Raw genomic sequence first — 19,846 nt, 5'->3', positions numbered from 1 at the left:
GCTTCCCAGAGCTTATGTTAAGCCATGAGCAGCATAAGAGAGGAGAGATGAGGGACGAGGATCCCAGATAAAGGGCATTTGCAACATAGTTCAAAGAGCGTTCCAGAAATGGTAAGCGCAGAGACTGTCTGTGCCGGATCGGAGATGCTGGCAGATATAAGAAGGGTCAGGGGAACTGAGACCTTGAATGCCACGCTACGGACTTATCTTTTTTTTCCTAAACAATTAGAAGCCCAGGAGGTTTCCTTAGTGGAAAGAACTTGGGCGTTGGAGGTAGCAAGTCCTGGGTTCAAATCCTGAAACTGCCTCTTTCTGTTTCCAAATCACTGGTTTGGCTGATTGGAGCCTGAAAGCTCCCAGCTCCTGACACTCAGCACAGCAGCGACTGCTCGATGGTCCCCAGGCTGGCTGGACAGGGACTGAGGAGACGCAGGCAGAGGAGATGAGAGTCTGAGACGCCCGGCCGCGAATTCATTAGTGATGTGAAGTGTAGCGTCATTCCGGCCTCCAGGTTCTGCTGAAGTACAGAAGCATGTCGATCAGGCGGGTCGAGGGCGTGGGGAGCTTGCAGGCTCCAGTGTTGATTTGCATTCGAGTGTTTTATACAAGGAGCTCTCTCTTCAGACTTGCATGGGGCCCATAATTGGGGAAACACGGTGATGGTGTCCCTCACAAGCTGGCTGATGCATTCCACTCTTACCATCATCTTTCAAGTGTGTCTTTGAGGCTTCTCTTTCTGGATTGTTCCGGGGAAGCCTTGTGTGAGGAGATAATCACATTCTCTGCACAGCCCTGACCAGACACTTCGCAGCCCCTGCGAACCTGGCAAAGCATCTTCCATAATCAGTGTTCTTATTTAGAAAGGCCAGCTTTGTTATTATTATTTTTTGAGTGCTATAGTCTAGGAAACAGATCCATTCAAGGGGAAACAGGCAGCTACTAGCCATTAGAGGGAAAGAAATAAATAATTGCTTTTTAATACATTATTTATCGCCTGCTCAATGCTAACATGTTTCTTGTGGAGCTCAGAACTTCAGCCACACTAAAGGAGGCTCTTATCTACTCACCATTGTATAAATGTAGACAATAAAAGCGTATTGATATTAGGGCAAAAACAGGGACTACTTAAGAAATTTTGGCTCTGCTGTAGAAGGTTTCTGTACTGCTCTAATGGGAACGTTTTTTTGTTTCTGGGTCAAGACATTTCACAGGTGGTAGAAAATAACCTCTTTCTGGGCTCAAACACAGTTCTTACTAAACAGCATTTCCATTCTAATATGTTGGGAGGATGTGAGCTTGAACACAGGCATGCATGTCTATCCATTGAGGGTTGGTGAATTTGCTGGAGTAGGATTGGGGTCTGGATGGGTGTAACATTGGCTTCGCTGAACTTCCTCTATGGGGCTGAAAACTCGCCAAGGTCCCGTGAGGATGGGAGAAGGAAGGAAAGTGACCGGGAGGGCTGATGCTGGCCGCCCAGGCTTTGTGTCCTTGAAACAACGTCATACCCACACCCTGCCACTTTCAAAACACTCTTGTATTCAACAATTCATATGATCCCGACAACTACAGGCAGGGCAAGTTGGTGGTTGTCTCCATTTCATAGATGAAAAAACCGAGGCCGGCCTCCAATCAAGCATCCCGTGTTTACTAAAGCCCAGTGCCTTTTCCATTTACCACGGCAGCTGGTGTGGAGCCATCACTGTACCTCACTGGCCAGGGCCACCATTTGCACAGTTACTAGTAACAACCTGAAAAGAACCCATTTTGTGCTTGCAAATATGTATGCAGTGGCTGTGGGCACTGTGTGCCCCAGGCAGAGGATTGTCAAAACTGAAAGGGAACTTAAAAAGCGCCTAATACCTCAGCTACCAACTGGATGCCAGAAACCAATGCTGGCCCCAGACTTTTTGGACCCACAGAGTTTTGTTTTGTTTATCAGAGTTTTAATCAGTTGCCAACACTTAAGCATCAGAAGAGTTCACATTAAAATGTCAATTTCTATTTCTCTTGGGAAATCAGGTCTGGCTACACTGGTCCCCTGACCCATGGGCACAGTCGAGTGAGGTTGACAGCTGTCTCTTTGGGTGGACTTGAGCGCTCCAGGTCACCAACATCCCCACTGCTCCCTGGCATTTCACTCCTAGCCTGTTTCAGTCACTTATGTTACCTATCTGGGTTCTATAGACATTTAAAACTTTAAAATTTTTTATTTAATTGATTTATTTAATTATGCATTTGGAAAATACTTCAAGTTGCACCGATAGCATATGTAGTGAAGAGGACCCTCCTTTCCACTCTGTCCTGCAGGCTCCCATGACAACCACTGTTACCAGTTCCTTCTCTTTCTAGGGATACGATATGCCAGGCAAGCATATTACGTCATTACCTTTTCAAAAAACACAAATGCACTAATATTTTGCCACTTTACATAATGATATATTTTAGGCATCCTACCTTATCCATATAAAGAGAGCCACCGCCCTCTTTTCAAAGGCTGCATAATATTCCTTTGTACGGATGCACCGTAATTTATATAACCAGTTCCCTAATGATGGATATTTAGGTGGTTTCCGATCCTTTGCTCTTACAAACAGTGCTAATATGAACATCCTTGTGCCTGCTTATCTGTACAAATGTGTGAGCACATCTGGAAGAAAGATTCTTAGAGGTGGAACTGCTGGAACAGAGGGAAAGTGCCTTTAAAATTGTGATATTGTCAAACAACCCTGCAACAAGATGTACCAATTGACAATCCCACTAATAGTACATAAGAATACCTTCTAGATTCAGGGCACCTGATTTCATCTAATCCATTTGATAAGTGAGGAAACTGAGGCCCAGAGAGAGGAAGCGATGTGGTTTATAAATAGCACAGTCTAGGCTTAAATTGATACCAGACCTGTGATGCTATTCGTCACCCACTCCACTAAGCCCCAGCTATTCTGCTGTCCCTCTCCAGCCCCCCTTTGCAGGAAACTAAACTAAGAGGCCCTGAGATTAGTTTTGGGGTTTGGCAACTAGACCCGGGTCAGCTCTGGGGGAGCAGATGTTCTGCTAACAAATACTTCCATTGTGACTGGCACACGCTGTCACCTTGGTAGGCCAGCTCAGGAGCAAAGGCCAAGGAGTAAATGGACCATGGAAACTCAATTACCAGCCCAACCCTTGGTGGTTTTTAAATTATAGATTTTTAAACAAAGCTAAATATAGAGCAATTAAGAAATGGCTCAACGTTCTACCCCAAAGAACGAAACAGCTGAACTGGAGCTAACGCAGCACATGCATGTGCATGTGAAATGGAAGATAAAGAGAGGGAGCTACTTAGAGTAAAACCCAAACTCTTTCCCTCGGTTTCTCCAGCATAGTCCACACATTCCTGCCTCAGGGCCTTTGTACATGCTGTTCCCACCACCCGATATGATCCCCTCCTGTTCCATTCTTCTCTTAGCTAACTCCTTCTTACTCTTTTGAATAGAGTCCTCCCTAGGTTCTCCCCTAACTCCCATCTCAGCCTCATTTTATCTTTTCTCATGGCTTTTATGACAACTGGCCATGTTTTCATTTATTTACTTTTTTGGGTCTGATTCCCCGACTAGAGCCCAAGTCTCTGTTTCTTCATCTGCATCATTATGATAACATTTCCACTCTGCCTGTTGCTGTGACAATTGAGACACTGAAGGCCAACCACCCTCACTGGTCTCCCCTCCTTTGACTCAACAGGACTGCTAGTCTGTTTCACAGAAACAATAAGCATGGAGAGTTCCCTGGAGGTCCAGTGGTTAGGACTCAGTGCTTTCACTGCCAGGGCCCCGGGTTCAATCCCTGGTCATGGAACTAAGATCCCACAAGCCACGCGGCACAGCCAAAAATTTAAAAATGAAAATAAAATAAAGAATATGACCAGTTTTAATTTTAAAAAAAGAAAGAAACAGTAAGTACGGTGGCTGCCAAAGGCTGGAGGGAGAGGGAAATGAACGGGTATAGAGTTTTAGTTTGGTAAGATGAAAAAATTCTAAAGCTTTGTTGCACATCAATGTGAATATATATATATTTTTAAACATCTTTATTGAAGTATAATTGCTTCACAATCGTGTGTTAGTTTCTGCTTTATAACAAATTGAATCAGCTACAGATATACACACGTTCCCATATCTCCTCCCTCCCTCATCTCCCTCCCTCCCACCCTCCCCATCCCACCCCCCCAGGCGGTCCAGTGTGAATATATTTAACAGTACTGAACATACACTTAAGATGGTTAAGATGGTAAGTTTTGTGTATGTATTTTTTACCACAATTTTTTTTAATTTAATGTATATAATATGCTAACTTTTGTGTAAGAACTATGAGGAAATGAGAACATATATATATAGTATTTTTGTAAAAAGAAACTGAGGAAAGATAAACCAGAAGTGAATGAAAATGGTTTTCTATTATGATGGGCTGGTAAAGGGCAAAAGAGAGGGGGATGGGAAGGAAACTTTACTGAATACACCCTTTTAAATAAGGCTCTGACGTTTGAACCTTGTGAATATTTTAAAAGAACAGAATTAAATTTAAAAGGGTCTAGAAAGCAAACCCTAACATTGAAATCAAAGAGAAATGAATGAACTGAACTATATACCACAATGATAATATAGCCACACACCCACACAAAAAGTACTTCTAGCAACTTCTGAACGTAATATTCTGACCGTTCACGTATAGTGGGATATAGTCTAAAAACAAAATAAGTATAAAGAAATCTTGAACTTTACTTAAAGCATCTTTTGTCCATAGGAGTATCCATGTAGTAAATCTGAAATGATTTTGTGTGTATTGTAAGATAGGGCAAATGAGTCAATATATCAATATTGTTGGGAGCCAGTGTTCTCCTTGTGAGAGAGGGCAAATGTATAGAGGGAATGAAGGAATTTAATTGAAGGTATCACATCAATACAAGAATTGTAACTGGGAGAGAAATCATATGAGGTCAAAATTGTTTGGAACTCTTCTCCCTAAATATGGTTCCCAGAAGAAGAATTCCATGCACACCTGCTACTTGGATTTTAGAGAAGTCCTTGATTCTTTTAGTGTGGCTTTTCCTTTATTCTTGGAACTATTCCATGCCCTTCTCTGATGGTCAATTTTATGAGTCCATGTGGCTAGGCTATAGTCTCCAGTTATTTAATCAGATATTAACATCAGTGCTACTATGAAGGAATTTGTAGATGTGATTAAGGTCCCTAATCAGTTGACTTTTGATAGGGAGATTATACTAGATAATCTGGGCAGGGCTGATTCAATCAGGTGAAAAGCCTTAAGAGCAGAATGGAGGCTTTCTAGAAGAGAAGAAATTCTGCCTACGGACAACAGTTTCAGCCCATGTCTGACAGTTCCAGCCTGCCCTTCCTGATGGCGATCCTACAGATTTAGGACTTGCCTAGCCAGCCAATTCCTTGCAATAAATCTCTTAATATATATCCTCTACTGGTTTTGATTCTTTCATTGAACCCTAACTGATACACCTTCTAATAGATTTCTTTTGTTTCTCTTTAATTTAGTTTATGTTACTTATCGCCAAGTAATGGAGCCCCACTTAAATCTCAGTGTTGAGAAAGTCTCCATCAGTCTTCCTCTAGAAACTTCTGGCCATGGAGAAGGTCAGCCATAACCTCTACCCTTCATAACCTCTACCCGTCATCAGAAAGAGGCTGACCAAGGCTTCCTCCTTCCAGATTTGGGGGCCCCACAAGGATTCAATGCATAAATAACTAGTTCTATTGCAACAGCCTGTAAGGACGGCCAGTTCTGGGTTTCTTCTCTCTGTGCTCTTCTAATCAGACTCGGGATTTGTCTGAGGCCCTGAAATATTCATGAACAACTTCTTTAATGATTTTAACAGCTGCACAAATAGAGATGGGGTCCACAGGGGAAGCAGGAAGGCAGGGATACTGAGGGTTTCATCTCATCTGCTCACTTATTCTCAATCCCATCAGACAAAGAAAGAATTTGGGAAATCCCAAGGAACTCTGATAACCAGATAGTGCCAGGCTTCAGGCAGGAAGCTGCAAGAGCCCAAGGGCCAGGGCATCAGTATCCCCCGAGGGGCTTCTTAAAATACAGGTTGCTGGGCCCCACTGCAGATAATCTGATTCAGTAGGTCTGGGGTGAGGCCCAGGATTTTGCATTTTTAACAAATTCCCAGGAGGTGCTGATGCTGCAGGTCTGGTGACCTTACTGCTCTACAATATTAAAGCAATGGCTCAAAAAGACAAAAATGTAGATGGTCGATGCTTTACCTGTCTAGTGAAAGCCAGCGTGAGTCTTATTCTTATCTGAGTCTCTTCTCTGAATTGCAGGGTTTGCACTGAACTGCTAGGAGCTGCCTGGTCATTACGGGATGTGGTCAGAGGCCCCGAAGTCATCAGCGTGAGTGCCGTTCTGAGCAAGACCTATCACACTGTCCCTAGATTCCAATCACTCCTATAAGAATCAATTACACTACTTTCTACCTGTACGTCTTAGTAAATGATTTAAAATCTCTGTCCTTAGTCTGTCATCTACGAAAGGGAGATAACAATAGTCATCACTTCATGGAGTATTGTAAGGACATCGTGAGCTGATGTGGATAAAGTAGTGGCTCATAGCAAGCAGTTGTATCAGTCAGGATCCTAGCAGGAAACAATTCACTTGGGAGGTTCCAATGAGAAAGCTACAATGAAGGAACTACTCACAGAGGTCTGGGCAGGTGTAGGAACCAAGGTGGGATGTTGAAGCACCTAAAGACTAGCAGTAGAGAAAAACTCTTCCATCTCTTAGCCCTGAAAGTCAAGGAGAGGAAATTGTGCTAGTGGAGGCCAGAGAGGACTGGGGCTTGGAGGAGGGCCATCCTGGCAAGAGCTGTAGCCATGGAAGGAGGAAGCCACGGCCAGAGATGCTGCACCAGTGTAGGGAGGGAGCAAGGAAGAAATACTCCCACTTCTCTCTCTTCCCAACCTATGATCTCCTGCTGGGCTTCCCACTGGCTGAAGCCAAAGGGCAATGAAACGCAGATATGTGGTACACAAGAGTCCACATCCTGGATCACAGAGCAGGGAGAGAAGGCAACAAAAGGATGGAGCACAGCAGTACCAAATGGAGACTCAAGAACACAGTGCTTGATAAATGTGTACTGTTGTTATTGGTACGGTGAACACATATGCTAGCTTCCTGGGACAATTCCAATTTATGCCTGTTGTACATTTTTACTCTCAGAGGTTTCCCAGTTGGGAAGATAAATTATATGGTCACCCTAGTTATTATCAAAGTATGTGAGAATCTGATCTGCAATGGGAAGAGAGTTCCAAAGCAATAATATGTGTCCAAACTAATGTTCTGTTCACTGATGCCAGTGGGGGTTACACGGGTGTATTCAATTAGTGAACACGTATATATATATAAAGGTGCACATTTGTGATTTCCAGAAAGTACTTTTCTGTATTTATATTATACCTCAATAAATAAATTTATTGTTTTGAAGTATCCAAGCCACTCTCAGAGCCAAGAGCACAGAAAAAAGCTATTTCACTATGGCAATCTAGAATGCTCTGTAAAAAACCCTAACCCAGGAAATAGGGTAGCAGGTGCACTAGGTCCGTGTATAAGAAATACCCCAAGGAGGCTATAAGGAGCCAGGACAGCGTGAGGTCTCTGTCTCCGAAGAATCTACTACACGTCCCTACCCACTTGCTTTATCTGTTTAGCAAACTCACCCCACATCTTGCCTCCTCTTTGCGCCTGACATCTAGCAGGATCTTTGAAATTTATTTTCTCCTTTTAGCCTGCTGTATTTTTAATGTCTGAGTGAAAGAACAAAGGAAGGCGAACACCAGACAAGATCGTTTCATTCCTCCAACGAGATGTTGTGTAGCCCAGCTCAAGCTCAGCCAACATAAATGTTTTAAAATTCCGCCTTCGCTCGGAACAAGTGCTGGTCTAGTCATCAACTCCAAAGTCGGGCCCCTTGTTTCTGCCTTTCATTTGGTGACATAAAAGACCCCCGCATCAATCATTAACAACCTATTAACACAAGCAGCCCAGAGAAGTTTTCCTGGTCTGGTCAACCACAGTGGAAGAAATTCCTGTCACCCAGCTGGCCGGCCATCCGCGTGATGCGGGCTGTTTTCAGCTTTGAAAAGGGCCTGCTGATTCTCTTTCATCTCTCTCCGAGTAACAGATACCTGGTAGGCCTGCTTTCCTTCTCCCCCAGTGCAAAATTCCACCTGCCTCCTCGGCTTCTGGTGTTTAGGGACGCTGGCACAAACACCAACAACATTGACTAAGTGCAACCAGCATACCGGGCTGTTAGGAAGTCCGCTCAGCATGCGGGCCAGAATCAGGTCTGTTTCATCCACGCATGTCAGGGCGAGGAGGGTCTTGAGAAGGCAGTCATCTGCCTGATGTTTCTGACTCTTGTATCTAGTTGGTTTTGATTTGAAGCAAAACCAATCAACATGAACCTGGCTTTTTAAATAGCCTGTGTGGCTTGGATAAGACACATCCTGGAACCTTGCAGACCCAGAGAACTAGATTCATAGTCTTGACTCTGACACCTATTCACTAAGTGGCCTTGAGGAAGCCACTGGTCTGCGCCGGACTGGTTTCTTTGCCTAGAAAGGAAGGGTTGGTCTCCTCTGACTCTAGAAATCTTGAGCACAAAGTCCCCACCCCAGCTCCGACACTAACCTTGGCTGAATGTCCTACTCCCTCGGTGCCTCTGCTTCCCCATCTTGCAAATAAAGAGAATGCGACTTGCCTTTTCTCCTTCCAAGAGCTGCTGTGCTGGTCAAGGATGGGGCAGCAATTTAAAGGACTTTGGAGGAGTAAGGAATCAAAGTTCCAAGGACTTTAGGGGAAAATGCACAGTTACTTCTTGCAGGTGCTGAGTGGGGCTCCCCCAAGCATTTTGGGCCTGGGTGTGACAGCACTTACCGTGGGCCTTTCTCCCTATGCAACTGTGAGTTTCTAAAGAGAATAGATCACATTGTATCGCCTATTACCTAAGCCAGGAGCTGGCGCCTAGTAACTACTCACCAGATCTGCAGACTAAACCGCAGGAGGAATCTGTGAATAGATAAGAGCAATGGGGAGCAGATAAATTAGCCCATCTAAATTAAGTCCTGATGTGGATGAACCTAGAGAATGTTATGCTGAGCAAAATAAGGCAGACAGAGAAAGACAAATACAGTATGATATCACTTATATGTGGAATCTAAAAAATAAAACAGGGACTCCTCTGGTGGCGCAGTGGTTAAGAATCCGCCTGCCAGTGCAGGTGACACAGGTTCAATCCCTGGTCTGGGAAGATCCCACATGCCGCAGAGCAGCAAAGCCCGTGCGCCACAACTACTGAGCCTGCACTCTAGAGCCCGCGAGCCACAACTACCGAGCCCACGTGCCGCACCTACTGAAGCCCGCGCGTCTAGACCCCGTGCTCCGCAACAAGAGAAGCCACCACAATGAGAAGCCCGTGCACCGCAATGAAGAGAAACCCCTGCTCGCCGCAACTAGAGAAAGCCCGTGTGCAGCAACAAAGACCCAACGCAGCCAAAAAAATAAAATAAAATAAAAATTTTAAAAAAACACGAATGTATATGCAAAACAGAAAGAGACTCACAGATAAAGAAAACAAACTAGTGGTTATCAGTGGGGAGAGTGCATAGGGGAGGGGCAAGGTAGGGGTATGGGATTAAGAGATACAAACTACAATGTATAAAATAGACAAGTTACATGGATATATTATACAGCACAGGGATTTATAGCCATTCTCATGTAATACATTTTAATGGAGTATAATTTGCAAAAATACTGAATCACTATGCTGCACACCTGAAACTAATATAATATTGTAAATTAATTCAATTTTTTAAAATTAATTAATTAAGCCATGAGAAGAGAAATGAGGGGAGGAGAGTGGATTACTCACCACCTGCTGATTCCTCTGTCTCGTTTTAGCTCAGCAGTCAAGTATTAACTCTTTTTCCTGCCTTTTTAAATTTTTTTAACTACCAAGGCACTGCTAAAGTCAATATCAAAAGAGTTATATTTTAATCTTTAAGCCTGCCAAGGAGACAGGATTGTACAGGTGCTAGCATTCCAGTTTGGGAACTAATCCATCTACTTCTACAACAAACTCACCTTTGGCATTATTTCTATTCCCACCCTCACCTCCTTCCTACTCAGTTGGCTCACATGAAAACTGTTCCTTTGGAAGGTAAGGACTCTGTCTTCATTCATTTATTAATTTGGCAAATAATTATTGAGGGCCCATAATATGTCAGGTACTATCCTGGATCCAGGAGCTAGAAAAGTGAATAAGGTATGAATATCAGTCAGGAGATGTTGGATCATGCTACAAAAACAAGCAACTCAGAACGGTAAAACAGGGAGTTGACTTCACAGGTCAGCAGGGGGCTCTGCTCCTCTTAATTTCTCAGGGACCCAGGCTGGACAGGAGCTTCTGCACTTCTGCAGGAGTGGGAAAAGGATGTAGTAAATCACGCATTCACTCTTTAAGCTTCCTTCTGGAAGTGACACGTGTCCCTTTTGCTCACATGTCATTGCCATGCCTACCTTTATGGGGGCCTGGAAATGCAATCCTACCACGTGCTGGAAGAAGGGAAGAACTGGAGCGTTTGTGATCAGCACTAATGACCCAACACAGTTCCTGCCCTCCTGCTTTTGAGAGATCCAGATGTGTAACCTACAAAATACTGGAGTCTGATAAGTGCAGGGTTCAGCAAAAGGCCACCCCGAGAGTCATGGGATGATGGGGAAGAGAGGCCCTGCCCATGTCTCTGCAGCTGCAGGAGGGGAAATAATCTTTCTCTTTCCCTGTTTAACAGAGATCTCTAAAGTCAACTGAGATAAAATCTATAATAGTCAGTAAGAGTGAAAGGGAACATTATTTTGGTCATGCAAGCAAAAATATTTTTAAATACTTCCTCTGTCTTTCAATTTTATTTATTTCCAATATATTTTCCCTTTTATTCCAAAGTAAGCAAAGTTTTCTCTTTTAAGATCAAAGCAATTAGAAATTCTGAAAGCCCACCTAAACTATCCATAGTTCATTTAACAAAGTTTTCATGAGCACTTATTATGTGCTAGGCCCTGTGCTAGCACAATGTAGTGGGCTCAGCCAACTGCTGCTCCGTGCTTTGCTCCTTGAGGATAAAGAGAAAAGAGAGACCTTAATCAAATGAACATGCAAATAGCTACAACGATACACTGTGACAAGTGCTAGACAAAGAAGACACTCCTGTAAATTGTGTCAAGGAAATAGAAGACAATCCCTCCAGTTTTCAGGCTTGTGGAAAGCTGATCTTGTCTACCATTTCTTCATTAAACCAACAGACAGGTAATGGAAACCTACTCTGTGAAATGCCCTGGACAGGGCAGGATGGGAGAAGAAGGCTCTGATCTGGGAGAGGGTCCAAAAATCAGGAAAACAGGTTCTGCTCATTTCAAGTTCACCACCTGGTTGGAGCTGCAGAGAGATAAATCGCTGAATGGCAATCCAGTGTGGATGGTGCTACAACAAAGGCACTTCAGTCAAATAGTCTGAGTATTTAAAACAGAAGGAATTTAATACAGGGAATTGGTTACCAATGATAGAGAAAGTCAAACATGGGATTGTGAGGCAGCTGAGATCTTAACAATAGCAGGATGTAGCTACCACCCTTAAGCTGGAGAGACAAAGGGAGGAGGGGGGTTATGTGACCCAGGGGCCAGGCATGACCCAGAGAAAGATGGAACTACTGAAGGTCAGCCCCAGGGAAACTGGAACTCTGGAGGAGACACAGCTGCTGCTGGAGACCCCACCAGAGGCAGAGAGGGAAGGGAGAAATGCCCTGGCTTCTCCCTTCCTCCCACCCTCCAGGGCCCAGCAGTGCCTCCCATTGGTTGAATCCAGCTGACTCAGGACCTGGGAAAGGTAGCCTGCAGGGCTCTGGCCCCACCTCTCCTTGCCTTGTAGTTCAGAGCAGGGGAAATATAAGGAATGGTTCCTCAGCACAATCATTATGAACCAAATTCCAGAAAGCCTTGAAGGATGAGGAATGCAGCCCAAGAAGAGGAAGAAGAACGCTCCAGGCGAAGAAACAGCACCGGTAAAAGTTTCGGTGTACAAAAACCTTCTTGCCCCGTCACATAGTGAAGGCATCCAGTCTGGCTAAGCAGAGGTTGCTCTCAGCACACACCTCCACCCCGGCTACACATGCACACCCACTCACATACACACATGTACACACCACAGCACTGGGTCCCAGTCTTCCCGGAATATGCTCCCCAGTCACGTCTTCCCTCCACCTACGTCTGAAGCCTCTTTGGTCCTCCCCGGGCTCATCTCTGCTCTCCCCTTGTACTGTCTGTGCTGTTGACTGGGTCAGGCTGCCAGAGCAGACAGGGCCCTTCGGATCCTCTCGTCCTGTCCAGAGGCATGGAGCAGGGTCCTGAGGTGCCCTGCTGTGCCAGGAAATAATACTTTACTTGCTGGATGCAAGGCAGGTTCAGGGAGTCCAAGGAAAGAGACAAGAAAGCCAGCGCAGCAGAGGCATTCAGAGGGTGTCCTGTGTTAGATAGTGCCCCCCAAAATTCATGTTCATCCACAACCTCAGAAAGGCAAACTTAGTTAGAAAATAAGGTCTTTGCAGATGTTATTAGTTAAGGATCACAAGATGAAATCATCTGGTGCCCTTTATAAGAAGAAGAGGGGACACAGAGACACACGGAGAAGGCCACGTGACGATGGAGGCACAGACAGCATTGATGCTGCCACAAGCCGAGGAACGTCTGGGGCCACCAGAAATCGGAAGAGGCAAAGAAGGACTCTCTCCTAAAGCCTTCAGAGGGAACGAAGGCTTCAGGGTGTAACCCTGCTCACACCTTGATTTTGGACGCCTAGCCCCCAAAACAGTAAGAGAATACATTTCTGTTGTGTTAAGCCTCCCAGCCTGTGGTTATTTGTTATAGCAGCTCCAGGAAACCAATAGAGGGGGCTTTTTTTTTTTTTTTTTTGGCCGTACCACAAGGCATGTGGGAATCTTAGTTCCCCAACCATGGATGGAACCCACGCCCCCTGCAGTGGAAGTGCGGAGTCTTAACTTCTGGACCACCAGGGAAGTCCCTAGAGGGGGCTTTTTAACAAATAGTATTTCAACATTTAACACCTTATACAGCAGAATCACAGTATATCAGCCCCGATGCAGTCCAAACTCTATTCAGTATGATTCTGAATACTGAATAGCTAGGAAACCGGAGCCCAGTGTAATCAGTGGGATGCAGATAAAGTTGGACCTCAAAGTCAGTCCCACATTACTTCCCTGAGGGGAACTGAGAATGCAGTGGGGGCGGGGGGTCCCTTCTCTGTCCCCTGCTGTTCCCCCTTCCCTGTGCCCACCCCTCTGGTCTGTTTGTGTTTCTCAGGCACCCCACGCCACCCTGCCTTGTTTGGCAGCTGGAACCTTTGCCAAAACCCATATTTAGTTGTTGAAAGTTCTTTGCCTGGGCGCCTCTGAAGTTAATGATGGAATCTTTGAAAATGACATTAGAAGCAAAACATAAGCAGCAGAAAACATGAAACCACCTCGAGTCCATCTGTTCGAGCACGATCCACCTCAGAGTTCCTGTTTCCCATGTAAAACAGAAGATATGATTTATAATTTATATCTCACCGGTACAACCCTGATTGAAGCAAACCACTTTGATGAAATGTTGGTTGCATGCTAGTGGAACACCATTCCAAATCAGAGAATATTTAGAACTCTAACTCCTCTGCTGCCACTTTGAAGTAGAAAGATTTGTATTTTATATGCTTTTCTGAAGAAAAAAAAAAGAACAAGAAAAAAGAAAAATATGTACACTCTAACATGCATGTGGTGGAAATATGAAAACATTTACATGTGAATCAGCACCAACATGTAATTACTGCTTTAAGGATTGGAAATATTTATAGACTCATATCTCGGGTTGAAGACCTGGTTCCAATAATTCTCAGAAAACTGCAAAATTAATACTTTGTTTTCTCGGGATGAGCTTAATTTATTTGAAATCTACAACACGTGAAGAATGAAATCAAAGAGCGTCAACTTTCCATCACCTCAGCTAATGATCTAATAAAGTTGTTCTGAGGAGATGTATGTGTATATTTGTATAAGACTTTTGGTTGAGAAAGTGAGAGGCAGAGTCAGAAAGAGAGACAGAAGTGGAAAGAGAAATAGATTGAAATTTGGAAGACAATCCCAACTATTCCTACGAGAACAACTAGAAAATACCTGTTACACTAAAACCAAAATATCAAACCATCAAGTTAAATCTCTTAATTATTTCCCCCAGTGACAAAACTAGACAGTTAGTTGACATCATAATTAATAAGCACTCATTCATTCACAGGTGTTCATTGATCCGCTCTGTGCCAAGCACCATTCCAGAGGCTGAAGATGTTATGATAAGCAATGGCTCCCACCCTCATGGACTATACATCCCAATGAAGGGTCAGAAAATAAATATTTATTTACTTATATTTATATAACATGCCCTTATAAAAGCTGTAATAAACAATTTAGAAAGAGAGAATGACTTAAAAATAGAAAAAAGGGTGTGCCATTTTTGATTAGGAAGACTTTTCTGGAGAGATTTGAGTAGTTACCTGAATTAACTGAGGGAGACAATCATGCAAAGACCTGGGGCTAGAGCGTCTTTTAGAGAGGGATGAATGGGGTGAAGAGGCAGAGATGAGGATGAGGTCAGGGAGACGGGCAGAGCCAGACCCCGTGGGGTATGACAGGGACACCGTGCAGACTTCCTTCTGCATCAAAACCAGAAAGGGTGAGTTAAGCTACTTCAGGTCTATTTAACAACCATATGCTAAGTATCTATGATGGGCAAGGCTCTGAAAGTCCTAGGCACCACGGGAGAAGGAGAGACAAATTCACAATGATTGTAGACCAAGGAAGCATAAGATAAACATCATAAGGAAAGTACACAAAAGGATTTGTCTTTGACCTGAACTGGATATTTGGGCAAATAGAAATGGGAGAAAAACTTGGGAGAAATTCATGCATTCATTTGTTCATTGAATCAATCAATATGTATGGCGTGCCAAGCACTATGCGATTAGGCTGTGTGAATACACAGCTGAACAAAAACAAAGCAAGGCCCATGCCCTTATGGATCTTAGAGTCCATGAGCTGTATATACAAACACAGTTCTGACTGCAGGGAGTGTTATACAAGAGAGGCTCATGGTGGGCTTGCCAAGGGTCTTTAGAGAGACTTCTCTGGAGAAGGCATGCCTGACTAGGAGATGAAGGATGATTAGGTGTTTCCTGGAGGAGGGGAAATGGGTCTCTCCAGATGGAGAGAATGGCAAGGGCAAAGGTCCTGGAATTCAAGGCCATAGAAAGAGAGTGATAGGAAGTGTGACTTGAGATGAGGCTGGCAGGGAGTGGCGGAGGGTGTCTGTGTTTTGTTTTGTTTTTTAATTGGGGTATAGTTGTTTTACAATGTTGTGTTAGTTTCTACTGTGCAGCAAAGTGGAGTTCCCTGTGCTATACAGCAGGTTCTCATTAGTTATCTATTTTATACATATTAATGTATACATGTCAATCCCAATCTCCCAGTTCATCCAGCCCCCCCCCTTTCCCCCCTTGGTGTCCATACATTTGTTCTCTACATCTGTGTCTCTATTTCTTCCTTGCAAACTGGTTCATCTGTACCATTTTTCTAGATTTCACATATATGCGTTAATAGACGATATTTGTTTTTCTCTTTCTGACTTACTCTGTATGACAGTCTCTAGGTCCATCCATGTCTCTACAGATGACCCAGTTTCATTCCTTTTTATGGCTGAGTAATATTCCATTGTATATATGTACCACATCTTCTTTATCCATTCATCTGTTGGACACTGGGCGGGAAGGTCTGTGTTTTAAGAGCAATGGAAAGCCAGTGAAATGGTTTAACTTGAGGTGAGGGCAATGAAATCAGATTTGCATACTGAAAAATTCACTCAGATTGGAGTATGGACAGCAGATCGAGAGAAAGAAACAAGAGTGAATTTAGGGAAATCAGATAGGGACTCCTGCAGAAGGCTAGGCAAGGAGAGAGGCTGGTGGGTTTGGTAGAAATGAAGAGGAAGGAAAGTGATCAGAGAGAGATTTAGGAGGTCGTGACAGGTCTCAGGCTTATGAGAAATGTGGCCATATGACTTGCTTGCCAATGAATTGTGACCAGAAGTGACATGTGCCAATTCCAGATGGAAGCTTTAAAGAACCAGTGTGTGATTGCCTACACTCTCTCTTTTTCTTTGAATGACATGTGTCATCATTTCAAATGCTGGCCACACGTACATCTCGGGTCCCTTTTGCAGAGGAGAAATGGAGCAAAACCCCAGGTGAGCCACTGGATATGTAGCATGAGTCAGAAATCAACTTCTGACATCTTAAGCCTTTGCAATCAGGGGATTGTTTGTTACTGCAGCATCATATACCCTATCTTGCCCCAAAAAGGAAATAAGAAGAAGGCATGACTGGGACACAACTGAGAGGAATTGAGATGGAAATGACAATTATCCTGAGAGCTCTCCAGTGCTTATTTTCAGCCTGTTTTCAAGCACAACTCAGCACTTTAAGGCGGTCCCCTGCTCCTTGTCCCCTCTAAATTCAATCTGATGTGATTCAGCCTGACACAAAGGAAAGCGAATCTATCTTCAGCAAATGTGGCCTTTAATGGTAGCAGAGTGCTTTGAAGATGAAAAGTTCTCTTGTGAGTGCTAAGCATTATTATTCTGCATCAGATGTGAGTATGCAGTTAAAAAAAAAAAGGATTCAATTAAACTGCCTTGCCATTGTTTTATGATACGACCATCAGACATTTTCAAAGGGGTCAAGCCATGACAGGAATATTTAACTCCTAGTAGGAGCAGAGAGTAATTGAAGTGAACCAGAGGATGAGCCAGGAACTGAAAGACCGGGTATTAATTTTTAGCAGTGGGATCTGTAGGCAAGAGTGTCCGCATAAGAGAATGGTGGAGTCAGTGTACTCACTTAAAGAGCCTAAGAGTACAGAACCTGTGAGGGGATGGTTGGATGGAGCCAAGGCTCTGGCAACTGCACATGGACAGGTGAGGCTGAGACAGCCCATCTCGGACATAAGGAAGGATGGATGGATGCAGACACACACACACCCATGGTCGCTGGTGTTTCCTGTGCATCACTGTCTCAGGTAAAAGAGTCTGGGGGCCTGGGAAGCTGAGCTGGAAGACTAGGAAACTGTCCAGCTCAGCCCCAAGACCCCCACTTCATATTTGCTGTTGGACTTCTGCAGTCATTCAGTGCTGGGCATCGTCAGTGCAAAAGGGATGGAAGAGGATGAGGAGGCAAAGGATATCATGGAGAAGAAGAAAACAGGCTTGGAATTGTTGGGTGGCTGGGATGGTGCCAACAGGCAAACATCTTTCGGTGTAATATTAAGGCCAACCTAAGGTTCTACCATTACAGGGTGTGGAGGGGGGGGGGTTGCCATTTCAATCATACTGCTACTCAGATGTACAAAGAAAATGTAGCAGCTTTATTTTGTATAACTGATCTTCTCCTTTCCCCAAACCTCTTGCCACTGGGGATGATGTTGGGTGGTGGGTTCAGGAATGGATATTTTAAGCTTGCTATTTAAAGACGACTCCGTTTCCTCAGTTTGAAGCATCTCCTCTGAGTTCAAATAGTCCTGTCTAGTCTTCATGTTTATGACACTGGGGAGAGGGGACCCCTTGTCCGCACTGTGCCTTCTGAGTACTCGCTAGTGTCTTCTGCAAGGCAGCTGCTGGTGTCTGCTTTGCTCCCAGAACCACAGCCTCCCAACGATCTATCCCATCTGGACATTCACACTGTTGCTTATGTAGAGGCGGTTGTCCCAGCCCTAAGGAGGGTGGTCCTCCGGTGGCACATCGCGCGCATCCCCTACGCGACCACGCCCTTCAATTTCCTCTCACCTCTCACCTGCCAGGAAGGGGCTTTCTCCTTCCTCTTCTTGCCCAGTCTGGGCATTTCCTACCTCATAGCATATTCGTTCCCAAGGTGACATTCACCCTTCACTGGAGCAATCACAGGAGAATGGCTGTAGACAACATTATTTATAGAGGAGTTGGATGAAAACCACAGGCATTTAATATTTTTAAAATACTCTCTCCATTACAAGAGGTGCATTCCTTTAGCCCAAGGTTTACTTCATCTCATAAAATGCAGATATGCCTAGGGAGTGTCAAGCAAAATCTCTTCTTTCCGAAACACTTTTGGAAAATATGAGTTGCTTGGTGGCTCATCCAGCCCATTCATTCATTCGTTCATTCAGTAACTGGCCATTGAACACATCTCTGTGCTGGCCCAGTTCCAGGAAAAGGAGACCATAAACTACTGACAGGGAGAGAAAAGGGCAAGAATAAGGAATTCATGACAGCGGTGAGAAGGGCCACACAGGACAAGTACAGGACGCTGTGGGAATGAATAATTTAGGCCAGGGGCTCTGGGAAGGCTACCTGAGCAGGTGACAAGTGGCACAGGAGGACGAGAAGGAGTTACCGAGGTGGGGTAGGGCGGAGGCACAGGCACTCACAACACAAAGGACAGTATGTGCAGCGGCTTTAAGTAGGAAGGAGCTTGGAGGGTCCCTTCCAAAGTGAACTCCGGAAACAGGCTCTTAGAGGGAAAGGAGGGATCATCACCGAGAGAGAGGCTGGAGGGAAGGCGTGAAAGGAGGAGGGGGACTCAGGCAGTCGAAAGTCACCTTGAGAAATTGATGGGTAAAGTCATGGCCACTTTTTCACTGTTCGTTGCAGAAACGTCACCCCACCCCAGATAGTTTAAGCCTTATTCTCATCACTTCCAAACTGAATTTGGATGGTCCTCCACTTTGGCCAGCTCTGTTTGTTGTCAGGTTCTCTCTCCTGACCCTTTCGGGGGAGACTGGCTTGAAGGGACGCTCAACGCTGCACTGACCCTGCACCTGCTGTCGACCAGGTCAGGAGCGAGGTGCTGGGGAGGGAACTAAGTTGTGGTCCTTACCAACAGGGCACCTGTTCCAGCAGATCCCAGCAGTGTGAACTGCCAAGGCTTTCACCCTCCTGCCAGCACCCTGGTTGCCCTTCATCTGGGGGCACAAATCCCAAACCTCAGAGGCATTTTGTTGCCTTTTTCTCCCTTACACCTCCTGCCTCATCTTTCTACCAAGTCTTCTCAATCCTACCTGCAAAATATTCTTGGGTCCATCCACCAACCTCAGGCCTCCCTTCCTCCACTCTCATCAAAGCAACTATAATTTTTTTTTTTAATTTAAGTATAGTTAATTTACAATGTTGTGTTAGTTTCTGGTGTACAGCACAGTGCTTCAGTTATATATATATATATCCTTTTTCATATTCCTTTCCATTATAGTTTATTACAAGATATTGAAAATAGTTCCCTATGCAATACAGTAGGACCTTGTTGTTTATCTATTTTATATATAGTAGTTTGTATCTGCTAATCCCAAACTCCTAATTTATCTCTCCCCCCACTATCCCTTTTGGCAACCATAAGTTTGTTTTCTATGTCTGTGAGTCTATTTCTGTTTTGTAAATAAATTCATTTCTGTCATATTTTAGATTCCACATATAAGTGTTGTCATACGGTATTGGTCTTTCTCTGTCTGGCTTACTTCGCTTAGTATGATAATCTCTAGGTCCATCTATGTTGCTGCAAATGGCATTATTTCATTCTCTTTTATGGCTGGGTAGTATATATATATACATATAACACATATATAACATATATAACACACACACACACACACACATATAT

The 19,846-nt window shown here is 44.3% G+C and overlaps 1 protein-coding gene across 2 annotated transcripts in view; it reads left to right on the top strand.

Moving 5' to 3' along the window:
- LOC309616452 (uncharacterized protein) overlaps positions 1–19,846 on the top strand; it is a gene marked incomplete at its 5' end in the record, with an annotated part of 67,102 nt that overhangs the window by 8,178 nt on the left and 39,078 nt on the right. Inside the window, 2 exons of one of the 2 annotated variants that reach the window (XR_014237487.1) lie at positions 6,342–6,411; positions 7,802–18,334. Coding sequence is in view for 1 of the 2 variants with exons in the window: in XM_082367027.1 (XP_082223153.1) it covers positions 6,342–6,411 (70 nt within the window). Of the gene's footprint in view, positions 1–6,341; positions 6,412–7,801; positions 18,335–19,846 lie in introns of those variants that run through there. The other variant, XM_082367027.1, reaches the window with a different exon arrangement.

Source organism: Balaenoptera borealis, assembly GCF_965194805.1.
Source record: "Balaenoptera borealis genome assembly, chromosome: 19".
Taxonomy (NCBI): Eukaryota; Metazoa; Chordata; class Mammalia; order Artiodactyla; family Balaenopteridae; genus Balaenoptera; species Balaenoptera borealis.
This window is presented reverse-complemented; position numbering and strand designations above follow the sequence as displayed.